The sequence below is a fragment of the Nyctereutes procyonoides genome, unplaced genomic scaffold (genome assembly GCF_905146905.1).
Source record: "Nyctereutes procyonoides isolate TBG_1078 unplaced genomic scaffold, NYPRO_anot_genome, whole genome shotgun sequence".
Lineage (NCBI taxonomy): Eukaryota > Metazoa > Chordata > Mammalia > Carnivora > Canidae > Nyctereutes > Nyctereutes procyonoides.
Genome location: NW_026575046.1, coordinates 65,812,343 through 65,825,714, shown reverse-complemented (window position 1 = coordinate 65,825,714; position 13,372 = coordinate 65,812,343). Strand labels below are relative to the sequence as shown.

At 53.6% G+C, this 13,372-nt stretch overlaps 1 protein-coding gene and 1 pseudogene across 1 annotated transcript in view; one reads left to right on the top strand and one right to left on the bottom strand.

Moving 5' to 3' along the window:
• Positions 1-13,372, top strand: part of LOC129509498 (cadherin-23-like) — a 322,243-nt gene that overhangs the window by 168,351 nt on the left and 140,520 nt on the right. Inside the window, exons 7-8 of the mRNA XM_055325089.1 lie at positions 7,610-7,804; positions 11,399-11,527. Of these exons, the coding sequence (XP_055181064.1) occupies positions 7,610-7,804; positions 11,399-11,527 (324 nt within the window). The remainder of the gene's footprint in view (positions 1-7,609; positions 7,805-11,398; positions 11,528-13,372) is intronic.
• LOC129510037 (U2 spliceosomal RNA) lies at positions 5,084-5,199 on the bottom strand (annotated as a pseudogene).

Genomic DNA, 13,372 nt, shown 5'->3' with positions numbered 1-13,372 from the left:
CCCACCCTCCCTCATCTATGGCGTCCCTGAGGTCTAGGGACACAGAAGTGACCTGAACTTGAATCCTAATGCCACCACTTGCCTACAAGCTGTGTGACTTGGAACAGGTTGCTTCATTTCTCTGAGCTTTCATTCCCCCTGGGTCTGTGGAAAAGGAGGTGATGAGATAGGATTTGGTGACAACCAAGCCTGAGGCTGGAGAATTGAGCCCCCTCCCCTCCCCTGTCCTGCCTCCCCTCGCCTTAGGGGCCCAGCAGCCCAGCCTCTGAGCAGCACACGCACGTTCCAGGAGCATCTGTTCCCAGCTCAGATCCACTGAGGCGCCTGCACCTTGTCAGAACTCCATCTGTCAGGAATTTATTACTAATGCATTTTATAACAGGCTTTATAATAAGATATTAAAGACTGTGGCGGCATCCAGCAAGCATTCCATAAATATTAATAACGCCTTTAGAGATGGCACCTACGGTGGAAATGGTAGGGCTTATTGCGGAGGTTTGGTTGAGGATGCAGAATAAATACAGAAAAAAATTGAGGGTACACCGCGAAGATGAGACAGTATGGTGTGCTTTCCCCTGACTCCTATCTCCCATTCTCTAGGTGTTTCAAACTTCTCTACTCTTCTTTCTCCATAACTTTTCCTCTGCAGTGTCTCTTTCTCTCTCCGCTCCTTCCTCCTCCTTTCCTTCCCTCTCTCTCCTTATGAGTGGTCTCCCACTCACCCCCATCACCCTCTGCTCCCCAGCTCTGCCCTTGCACCATCCCTTCCTGTCTTCCTTTGTCCCCTGTCACCTTCCTCTCTCTCCCCCACCCCCTCTCCACCTGCACCCCCACCGTTCCAGTGAGCACCCCGAGCCACCTCTGTGGAAGCCTGGAGTGTAATGTAACTCACACTGCATGTGAGAAGCGAGCTATTTATCATTATTATTAACGAACAAGATCCCTTGCACAGCAGAACTTTCCCAGAGTCTATTCCCTTGTCACCCCAGGAGTAGCAAAAAGATTTATTTGTCTCTGAATTGCACAGGGTGGTCCATTTACAGCAGGTCCATCAGAAGTGATGTGGAGCTTAACCGGGAACTGGGAGAAGCAGGGACCTGCCCTGCCTGCGACCTGCCTAGGGGGCCCATGTCCGCCCCCCCCCCATGGGGGGATTCACCTGGCAGGGCAGGAGTTTGGCAGAGGGTGATGATTAAATGAGGATGATGCTTAAACACTGCTTCCTGCTTCCTCGGAGGCATGGGTGGGGCGTTTGTGGGAGACTTCCCTTGAAGACCCAGAAGCTATGAGGGAGTGAGCAGGCCTGGGCAAGGGGGGGAGTGGCCACGGAGGAAGGAGTGCTGGCAGCAGAATTGGGGCGGAGAAACAGGCCAAGGGGCCTGGAGCCTTTCCTCCAAAGACCAACTGATCCTTTCCAACTAGAATCTGGACTCAGAGAGCCAGTTTCCACAATAAATTTGGGAGGAGAAGTTGCCCTAGAATGGGGCAGCCCACTTCAGCTGAAATGGGCCTTTTTGCCTTGTCTCCACAGCCCAGACTCGCTCTGGCAATGGCTCTGTAGACCCCTGAGCCCCAAGCCTAGACACCATAGGGATACCTTCCCCTTGGTCTCCTTGTCTCCAGGTGGGCAGAGCTTGGCTTTGTAGGGCATCTCCCCTTCAGGCCTGTCTCAGCTGGTTGCGTCAAGCCTGTGAACAAGCTGTCCCCTGCCCACCCCTGCCACCCCCACATTCATGCTGATCATTGCAGTGACCTGACTAGATTTGCATGTTAAAAGGAGTATCTGGGGACACTTAAAAAAGAGAGGGAGCCAGCACTCATTCATCTAGGCTGTTTTATTCTTCTCCCCATCATTACATCCCTCGCCCCCAGCAGTCTAAGAGCAGCCGTAGGGAGCTTTGCTTTCTGTGGCCCAGCCTGGGCATTAAAAAGAATGAATCCCAGCGGGTCAGAGTCAGGCTGAGCCTGGGGCGGAGCTGCAGGAATGAGGAGGCCTTGCCTGGGGCTGGATGCATTCTGGGGGTACCGTGGGGGAGGAAGGAGCCGAAACCCATGAGGACAGTGTAAGCCAAGGGGGTAGCCACAGGAAGGACAGCCCAGATGAAGTCTCTGCATCATGTCCAGGGTCAGGAAGTGAAGTCCAGATGGGGTCTGTGAAGACCCCTGGGAGGCTCTCAGATGCACTTGTCTCTGCTTTTCTTCCTCACTGTGCTCCATTACCATCACTGCAGATGGGCCTCCTCGGCCCTGTAAATGTTGGCTTCTGTGTGGCACTGTCCTTGTCATGATCCCCACTCCAGCCCTAACTGGATAGCAAGAACCTTCTTTTTCAGGTTCTGCAGAAAACTGATTTAACTTGCCAGGCCCCACCTGATTGGCCCATTTGAGTCAGGTGATTACCCCTGGACAAATCAGATGTGGCCTCGGTCTGAAGTCACTTGGTTACAAACTTGGCTGCCTAGATCCATCCCCTTGAGCAGAGCTGTGGGTATAATGAGCATCTTTACTTGGAAAGAGTGTGGGCAGGGAGGCAGTGGTTAGCATCTCGGGGTGGGGGCTGGTGAACGAAGCACTATATGTAAGGCAGGGCATCATATTTCCAGTTGTGGCTCTGCCCTTCACCACCTGTGAGACCTAGAGCAAGGCACAGCCCCTCACTTTTATCCTCAGTAGTCTGGGGAGACAGGACTGGATAATCCCCACAGCTCCTTCCTGCTCCTACACTCAAGCCATCCCTGAGTGGTGCATGGTCAGGCCTGACCTCCAGGCACCCCTCCCACACCTTCCTAAGACCCCGGCCCTCCGATCCCACTGGGGAGGGTCTCCAGAAGTTCTCCTACCCTGAACCTGTCTGTAGCAGCCATGAGCAGTCGATCAACAAAGATATTCTCTTTCTGAATTTTAAAATGTCCATTTGTCTAAGTTCGTGATAAAGAGATTGATTGGCTGTTTTTAATACCCCTCTTTAAATAGAGCTCATCTCACACTGCTTATGATGGTATTTTATTACCATAATAATAATTGCAACGACCGTTTATTGAGTATTGCTCAACATTGCCGTATGCCTGGCTCAGCGAGAAGCTTTTTTTTATTTCCCCACACCTTGTCTTGCGTAATTCTTTCTCACAACCCTGGAGGGAGGTAGCTGTTAACAGCTCCATTTTTACATTTTTTCCTTTCCACGGGGAAACTGAGGCCAAAAGAGTGAATTCAACAGCATATGTTTGAGGTCTCCGATCAATAAGCGGAAAAGCTCAGGCTCAAATGTAGGGGGTCTGACTCAGAGTCCATGCTCTGGGCCACCGAGTTTTACTGCCTGCAGCATACTTGGAAGCCCAGATACACCTGGCCTCAGAGAGGAAATCTGCTTGCGTTGAAAGTGTAGACCTTTAAAGGGGCACATCTGGACATTTGCATGAAACAGCAGCTGGGTGCTTGGAGAAGCCTCCGGTATAGGTGCTGATGAGCACCCCACATCCCCCCCGCCCCATATCCCTGATAGACCATGGCGCCCAGGACCTGAAATGCAGGAAGTCAGCATTCTTTTCTCTCCAATGGCTTGTCCCTTCTAAGTATATGAATGGCTCTCTGCCAGGCCCATTTAAAAACCTTTTCTAAGTTATGCAGAAATTAAATGGGTTTTCACTGCAGGGCATGAAACATAATCTAAGAAGGTCAGACACAGGACCATTCCTTCTTTTTTCCCCCTCTTCCCCTGTCTTCTTGGATCTTGCTTTTAAATCCTCTGATCAGTTGCCCAGAGAGCCTTTCCTGGGGACCGTAAGGTATGCACGGGTGAAATGTCCCCGTCCCCCCGCGGCAGGGGGCTGGAGCGCTGACATTCTCCAGGGAGCCATCCCTCTCTGCTGGGCACGGGCGCCTTGTGGGGTGTGCTCTGAAGTGCTGTCTAGCTGCCTCACAGGAGGCTGGCTGCTCTGAAATGGGGACATGTCCATCCCTCGTGGCAGAAACCACAGGCCCTGATGGAGTGTTTTGTTCTGGAGCGTGGGGCTGACTCTGGTGCTTGCGTGTGTTGTGTTTGTGGGATCCAGAGAGAGTAGGGGGAAAATCGGGAGAGCTCTGATTTAGCTGAGAGACTTGTAAAGATCTCCTCAAGACCAGTACCGTTGTGGTGGCATGTTGGGGCGAGGGGCTGGCTCCCCCCAGCCCAGCACCAGATGAGGTCAGATTTCTGGGCTCTGCATGGGGTGGCCCAGGGTGTGTATTTGCAGAGGGCCTGTGTCCATCAAGTCCCACAGGAAACAGTTCATCTCAGCTCCAGCAAAGGCATTTCAGCAAAGAGACCGTTACAGAGGGTGGGCAGGGCTAGGGGGCATTAAGGGAGGTTGAGGCACCTGGGACCAGCAGGGCTGAAGGGGGAAGGGGCTGGGATGTCCACCTGAGCCCACTGAAGACTGCGGCCAGGAAAGAGGAGCTGCTGTAAAATCAAAAAGTGATATCCCTGCCTCTATACCTTTCTCCTTTTGCCTCTTTCCCAAACTCTGAGCTCCTACTAGCACCTTCCCCACGGCAGAAGCCAGCCTGCAAGGAAGCCTGGGGATGAATGCAGTCCATTGAAGTCTCCTTAGGGTGGGAAAGGGGAGACAGAGCAGGGTATTTGGTGCATCTGGGGAGGGTGTAGACAGGGAATGCCCAGCACAGGATTATCGTTGATATTCATAGTGCTTCTGGACACCTGCCTGCCCTCCCCCAAAAGGCATTCTTGTCCGCAGTCCTCCAGAAGGCACAAGGCAACAACATCACAACTATCCATTTCTAAGCACTTACTATATGCTGGGAAATTTGCACTCAGGAGCTCATGTTCTCTTCACACTAACCCTGTAGGATATTATTAACTTCAGTGGACAGAAAGGGGATTAAGGATCAGAGAGATGAAATAACCCAAAGACACACAGCAAGGCTGGGGTTCTGACACTCTGTCGATCCCTGAAATCCTAGCACTTGACCGCTCTGCCCCCTTACACACTTGATTCTCTTTTGGAGGGAAAGAGAGCATCTGTTTTCCAAGCCACCGAGCCGAGGAGGGAAGGTCTGGCAAAGGAAAAGGAGGTTCAGAAGCCTCGAGGTGTGAGGCAGCCTGCTGGGTTTGAGAAGTACAAATAGCTCTCCTATCAGAAAATATTAAACCGATAAGAATAGATGGTACACATGATCTTAGCCAAAAGGCCAAGAAGGGATGCCTGCCAGGAAATAAAGTGGGAAGGAGGAGACAGAGACAGACCATGAGGGCCTGTGTTGTATGCAAGGGGCACTGGGGAGTCATGGGTGGTGTGGAGGAGAGGGGCCTCCCCATCTGCCTCCTGTCTTCTGTGCTGGTGGGAGAAGGACAGGTTAGGAGCCTGTCCATTCAGCCTGACATTTGCCTAGTGACGGGGGAGACTCAGCACACTCAGAAAGAAACAGTGGCGGGCACCTGGGTGGCTGAGTCGGTTGAGTGTGTGACTCGGTTTCAGCTCAGGTCATGATCTCAGGGTCCTGGGATCGAGCCCCATGTCAGGCTTTGCGATGAGTGGGGAGTCTGCTTGAGGATTCTCTCTCTCCCTCTCCCTCTGCCCCTCCCCCAGCTCATGCTCACTCTTTCTCTCAAATAAATAAATCTTTGAAAAAGAAGAAAGAAAGAAAGAAAGAAAGAAAGAAAGAAAGAAGAAAGAAAGGAAAGAAAGAAGAAAGAAAGAAAGAAAGAAAGAAAGAAAGAAAGAAAGAAAAGAAAGAAAGAAAGAAAGAAAGAAAGAAAGAAAGAAAGAAAGAAAGAAAGAAAGAAAGAAAGAAAAACAGTGGCAGCTCCATAGCATTGTTCTCCAGAGGCCCTTTCCAGCCTGACTGGGGATCTTATAAAGAACCCCCTTGCCTCAAGCAGGTGGTCCCAGGAAAAGGCTACCAGCATACCCCAGTGAAAGAAGTCACCCAAAGCAGTGACACAGGGCCCATGTCACAGCCACCAGCACAGAGAGGAGGCAGCAGTGTGGGTGCCTCCTTGAAAGAAGCCCTCCAGGTGTCAGAAGGCACCAGTCATTGTCCCCATGTGAAAAAATACAGGAGCGGGAATACTGTGTCTGCCCTCAGGCTAGTCCTACACTGCGGGCTAGGAGGTACCACCTCTGCTGGCATGGAGCTCAGCATCCTACAGAAGAGGTAGGGAAAGAACTACCATCAGTGTTTCAGAGAAGTGTTTCGTACAGAGCATGAGATCACTGGCTTAGAATTAGCCAGGCCTGAATTCCAGGCCCTCTTTGACCACGGCCTAGCTGTGTGACTTGGGCTAGTTACTTACCCTCTCTGAGCCTTAGCTTCCTTTTCAAAGGGCAGTCAGTCAAGGGGAACAGGGATTGTTTTTACCCTTTTGTCTCTGTGAAGAGCCTCATTAGATTGCCTGTCTTCACATGTGCCCAGAGCCCACTAAATTATGAATAAATTCCCTCACCCTATTTCCCAGGCATGGCTCGTGTGCCGGGCACGGTGATGGTCGCTGGGGTGATGGCAGCTGACAGTTGGGCAGAGATGCAAACAGAGCCTGAGGAGGTGCCGACTGCTATAAGAGCCACTTGTTCATGTCTTCAGAAAGGCTATGGATGGGACGCCTGGGTGGCTCAGTGAGCCCCTCCCTTCAGCCCAGGGCCTGATCCTGGAGACCCCAGATAGGGTCCCATGTCAGGCTCCCTGCATGGAGCCTGCTTCTCCCTCTGCCTGTGTCTCTGCCTCTCTCTGTGTGTCTCTTATAAATAAAGAAATATAATCTTTAAAAAAAAATGATATTGGACACCCACTGTGTGCCAGGCACCGTGCTAGGCAAAGCAGCTAGAGCTCTGTGGCTTGCATGGGGCACATGTGCTGTGTGGGAAGACAGGCACTGACCAAGGAATTAGAGAAGAAAGGCGAATGATGAAAAATCTCCAGGTGAGGTGGGAACCTTAATATAAGCAGTGGTGGAGGGTGGGGGCATGGGAGGGGGGCTGGCCTGCTTTAGGGGTCTGGAAGCTTCCATGAAGAAGTTACGTTTAACTAAAGACCCCAAGTCAGAAAAGGACAGGAGTCTATCTGCAGTGTGTAGCAGAGGGAATCCTGATGGGCTCCCAGGCAGTGGTAACATCGAGGGAGTCCTGTGGGCCACCTGTGGCAGGCTGCCATGGCCCAGGGATGGCATGTGCATGCCCTACCCCGGGGCAATCCAAGTCAGCTCCGTGGTACCAGGCAAAGCCCTCAGGGCCCCCTGCCACCTGACCGTGGCACACCCCTGAAGCCTCCCAACACGCAGAGTCTCAGGTGCCCCCCAGAGCAGCCTGGGCCTGAGAGGCGACACAGCCGAGAAACAGGGGTTTGGAGACCAAAAGGCCCCCATCCAGAACGCCAGGGTGAGCAGATCATCTTCAGAACTGGTGCTGTTATAGCCACCAGGAGGCCATCAAAAAAAGGGGAAAAAAATAGATACTGCATTTTAAATTCCTCTGAACCCTCCTAGAATAAAAATGACAAAGCCGCGGGTCTGGTTGGCTGGAGGGACGCGGTTAATGGGCTTTGGGGGAATAGTCACCGACGAAGGCAGCTGCTCCGAGCACCACTCACCCTTTGGTTTGCTTTGCTTTGCCCCCAGAACACGCCGGTGGGGACACCCATCTTTATCGTGAACGCCACGGACCCCGACTTGGGTGCAGGGGGCAGCGTCCTGTACTCCTTCCAGCCCCCGTCCCCGTTCTTCGCCATCGACAGCGCCCGCGGCATCGTCACGGTGGTCCGCGAGCTGGACTACGAGACCACGCAGGCCTACCAGCTCACCGTCAACGCCACGGTGAGTCCCGCCCCGCAGGTCTGTCTCCTCCCACCCTGGGAGAGAGCAACGGTGGCACTAGCGTCCTCCCTGCGGGTCGAGGCCCTGCAACAGTGACGCTGGCCATAGTCACAGTAAGAGCAAGAGCAGTGCCGGGCCCAGCGCTCAAATGGGTTGCCTCCATTAAACCCCATGGCAGCCCTCTCCCATACGTGATATGAATGTACCCATTTCACAGATGAGGCCACTGAGGCCCAGGAGCAATGCAGGTAATTGCCCCCACTGGTAACCCCACAGGGCATTCACAATGTGGGGTGTCCCTCGCTCTCTGCAGCCTCAAACAGAGGTGGCAACCCAGCAATGTCCTGATAGCACCCTACACGCAGGAGCCAGCGCATCCAGACATCCTGGCCACTGCTCCCGAGTGGTGACGCTTACATAGGAGGGCCCACCCATGTGCACACCAGGCACTATGCTGGGTCCTGGGAATTCCAGGATTAGCAGGAGAGGGGAAAGAGAGAGAGGAAGAACTGTCCCATTTTATGGCTGACACTGTTGAGACTCACAAGCTGATGAGTAGTAGGGAGCAAGAACCCAAACCCAGTTTGGCTGACACCAGTCCAGGGCCCCATGGCAGGAGTTTCTGAGTTTCCAGATCATCACAGCCCCTTGGCCTCTGCCACCCTGCAGAAGGCCTAGGGGACCAGCAGGCCACACTCTAAGTAGGCTCTGAGCCCTGCACTCCTCTCTGACTTACTCCTCCCTCTCTCCAGGCACAGCTGAAGTCTTCAGCAGGCAACAGGTCAGGGCGTGGCCTATTGTCCCTTGGATTTCTGTTAACAAAGCTCAGGCCAAGAGTGAAACAAGTTATAGGAGTCCTTCTAGACTCTTCAGGACCCATTTGCCTGACACCCAGCTCCATCCCCTGGCCCCAGGTCACTGCAACAGGGACTGCCAGCGGCACTGGGGACTCCACTTGGCAGATCACAGAGCCCAGATCCTGGAGTAAGACACATGGACTAGGTCGAGGGTCTAGTTTGAAAGATGGGGCTCCCCCAGGCTTGGGCAAGGTGTAGAGGGGGCCTCAGGAACCAGGAAATGCATGCTTTTTCCGGGGAGGCCACTGTGGGTCCCATTCACATTCTTTCCTTCTCCCCTGGTTAAGTGTTTGTTGCCTGGGAGGTTGTCTGTCCTGCTGTTTGTAAACCTGACTTCTGGGATCAAGGGGGCATGTAAGACTAGAATCTGCTCTCTACACACACCTGCACCTGTACCCTGCCTTGCACCCACACACAGCCGTGGTGCCGCTCCAGCCGCTCTCCATTTGCACACGCTGGGTCCCATTTGCACATACTGGGTCCCAGGAATGCTGGGTCCCAGGAATGCGCCAATCCCAGCAATGGGTCCCAGGTCTCTTGCTCTCTTTCTTGCTGTGACCCTCTCCCTGTGGAGTAATTTCCATATTCCATGAAAATGTCTTTGGGCAGGCAGGGGAGGGACCAGAATTGGGCACAGGAAAGAACTTGGGTGGCCAGACCAGTTAAGAGGCCTGGGCTAGAGCTGAGATGGTGAATACAGTTAAATTGCTGTTAATCTTGCAGCCATCAGATCTTCAAGCAAAGGAACAGGAGGGCCCCTTCCTGGTCCTTGATGGCTCTCCCACCTGAAGCACAGTCCCCCTCAGGACTGGTGCTATGCCCTTGGCTGCTGGGCGTTTCCCCAAAGAGATTCTCCTATGTGGCCTTGCAGGGAGCAGTGTGGGTTCCCAGCCACCACTGGGTGGGCACAAAGGGGGGAAACGGGAGGACTTCCCTGGGAACGGCCCCAAGTGACAGCTGGGATCCTGGCGAGGTGCCTGCCCTGTCAGGTATGCCCACTGATCCCCCCACCCCAAGCCATGAGAGTGAAGGAATCCATGGCAGGAGCAGGGCTGTGGCCCCGAGACTGCAGAATGGGGAGGGCAGGTGCCAGGCTGGACAGAGCCACCTACGCGCAAAACCTGGTAATGGCAAATTAGAGCTACTGGCCTCCCCTGCTCAAAAGATCAAGGGACTTTGTTCCTCCCACCCTGGCCCTGTCTGCCTGATTGCTTGGGTCCCTGGCGGAGAGCTCTCACCATGGGCAGTCCCCAAGCCCGAGCTGTGGGTTCCATTGTCTTGGAGCCCAAGAAGGGTGTCTCCCCAGTGGACCCTCTGCCCAGCTACTCCTGAGTCCAGACTCTCCGCCCTGCTGCACCCACTCCTCATCCCTGAAGTCCCTCTCCGTGGCTACCCCTGAGGACTCTTAGGACAACCAGCCCTCCCTCCCCAAAGGCTCTGCTGCACCTCTCTATCTGGAGGGCAGGAGCAGGCCCTAGGCTTGTTGCAATGGGGCGGGGCGGGGGGATGCTTTGCATTGCTCCAGGCACCGCAGACCAAAGGAGACCTAATCAGGGGACAGACCAGAGATTGTACAGGCTCAAGGGTCCATGGAAGTCATTGCATTGAGCCCCTTTATCTCACAGAGAAGCAAACAGACCCCAAGAAGGAAGAGAACTTACTCGAAGCGACCCAGCAAGTCAGGGGCTGAGCTGGTGTTAGGGCTCCAAGTCAAATCAGTTAGGGCAGGTTTTTATTGCAGAAGAATCGGAGTTTGAGTCGTGGCTACATACTTAGCCAGCTGTGTGACCCTGGACAGGTTACTTAACCTCCGTGTGTCTCAGTTAACGTATCTGAACAATGGCCACATGGTATCTACGTAAGCAAACAAGGTTCCAGCGCCCTGCCTGTCACCTAATCTGTGCTCAGCCTCAGCAGGGAGTCCTTTCCTGTGGGTCATGGTCATTCAACGGCAAAGGGCTATTTCAACAGTTTATCACTGTAGGCTGTGTATTTTAGGGTAATGGGGATGTGTTTCTGGTTTCATTTCTTGGTGAGCTTTCATAAGTCTGAATTTCCAACTGAGTAGGAAGGTTTAAACGTTGCCTGCCTGGCCACAGCGGTGGGGGGGTGGGTGGCGGGCATGACCCCTGGGGATTGCTTCCTGGAGTCCCCCAAATGTCACAGGCCCTGGAGCTCCCCCTGCTGGTTCTATCGGAAAAGTTACTTGACCAGTAAACCCAGGTGCAGAGCAGGGATGCAGGTGTCAGAGCGGTCCCGCCCATCCTGGTCCTTCCCTTGCTGCCCTGGGATGACAGGGGGCAGGAAGTGAGCGTGGTGAGGGCCGGTGGCCTTCTGCCTGAATCAAGAGATGCTGCTAAGGACAGGCACTGTCTCTTTATCCCAAGCCAGTCATCCCACCCTTGAGTAGTAGTGGGGAGCAAGAAGATGTCTGGGACCATCAGGCCTAGGCAGAGCTGGGGGCAGGAGAGCTGACTCTACCCTAGCCCTACTTTCTGACATTGGATAAACCACCTTCTGCGGGGTCTTGGGGGCCCCTGTTTGTGTTTCCTATCACTTTGGGTTCTTAGGGTTCTTGAACATCCGTGTATTAATGCTCCTCCTGCAGGAGTGTGGGAACAAATGCATACGTGGGCACACATGTTTGTGCACATGGGTGTTGTGTGTGGAGATGTGTGTGTGTGTGTGCATGTCAACAATGTCACAACCTAAGGTTGTGTATTCTTTGTCCTCTAAGGATCAAGACAAGACCAGGCCTCTGTCCACCCTGGCCAACTTGGCCATCATCATCACAGATGTCCAGGACATGGACCCCATCTTCATCAACCTGCCTTACAGCACTAACATCTATGAGCATTCTCCTCCGGTAAGCCACTCCCTGGCCCTTGTGAGACTTCCCTCTGAGCTTCTGTTAGGGATGGGGCCCTGTTCGGTTGGACAGGCTCTTGGCATTTCCTACTCCCCTCAATCCCTATGCATGTCAGTGATGGAGATCTTAGCACAAGTGAAAGCCTGACCCCCTCTTCGTACCATACCACCACACCCCATGTCCTCACCCTCTCACTTCATCTCCAGAGGGCTCCAAGAGGCAAAGAAAACCCCAAAGGCTTACTAGTGTAGACAAAGGGGAACAGTTCAGGAAGATTTACATGGGATGATAGGGATGCCTGTGGAACCAGCCTGGTCTAGAGAGATTTGGACTCAGCCACATTCCCCATGGGTCAGTGTGCCTCTCTCAGCCAACCAGTCCTGCCCAAGATGGCAGCAGTGTGCCCTCCACTCCCCAGTCCTCTCAGCCTTGGCTTTTCTCTGGGAGCACACAGGTCCAGTTGTCCCTCCAACTGCTCGATCTTTGGATTTTTCAAGCCCAACTTTTCAAAAGAGGCATCTGATTGATTGTGCCATGTCACAAGGTCACAGATCTCCAGCCAGCCTATAAGTTGGCTGCCCTTAGGCCCTATGTCTGCCTCTGGCCCAGTCACTTGTGACTGGGGGGTCTTCGAGAACCAAACATGCTACTGCCCACTTGGCAGGGGCTGGGGGTGGGCAACTCTGCTCACCCATCCCTTGCCTGGTAGCCAACCATGCTTTTGTGCAAACTAGAATAAAGCACACACAGTGGGCTGACAAATTAAGGAAAACTGGCTCCTCTGGGTAGCTGCAACCCCTGGACATCTAGGAGGGGAGCTGCTCTTGTGGAAGGAAAAACATGCCCTTCCTTTTGAGGGAACTCAGTGTGCTTAGAGGAAGGACACACAAATTGGAGAACAAAGTAGGACACCTGCCTGAACACGTGCACAACAGGGGCCCACCTGCACAGCTGCACAGGCTCACAGAATTCGGTATAAGGGAGGGACAGGCTTCCCTTGACCAGGGTGCAGACTGCACCTATAGGCCATCACAGTCCAGGGAAGCACAGCTTCCAGTTTAGAGACTGTGGTCCATCCTGACCCTGGCATCCTCAAAGTGCTATATTTCGGGTTTCAGGTATGTGGGGGGGTAGCCACTTCCTTCTGGGGGCCAGGTGTGGGCTGGAGGATCTACCAAGCAAGATGCTTTGTGGTCTCCTGTTGCAGGTGTCTGAAGCTGCATTTAGGGTAGAGCGTGACATCTCAATGCCCCCTGCCCTAACCTGCTCTTTCCTAGTGGTCCGTGGACAGCAGCTAAAGGCCATCTCTTTCCAAAATCTCTTTGCTATGCCCATATCTCCTAAGCCCAGGGAGGCCTTCCCTGACCTTTCAGAGGAGATGGGCCCTTCCAACTACGCCTGGTCCCTGGCCATCCCCTTCTTAGCACTCAGGACTCTCAGCTTGCTCAGCCTCTGTTTCCCTGCTGGACCAGAAGTAGTTTGGCAGGGATGGGGTTCTACTGGGGGCATAGCACATCAGGGGTGCTACGGATGTGTTTGTGGAATGAATGAATGAACGATCAAACGAACAATGCCCTGGTCAGACCAGCCCTCTCACCTGCCTGCCATCCTCATCACTCCCATGCCAACTCCTGTTACCAATCCAGAATATACCCGTCTGTTGGTTCCCAGCTCCCTGGCCACATTCCTTAGGATTTATTTTTTCCTGGCATCATCCTCACCAGCCCACAGACACAGCCAGCCATTGCTTCCCCCCCCCCCCCGCCCCTGGCTCTAGTAAAGTGGACTCTCCCTAGGTTGCATAATTTACTACTGGATTATGGCTGCACCTGTAATGCTCAC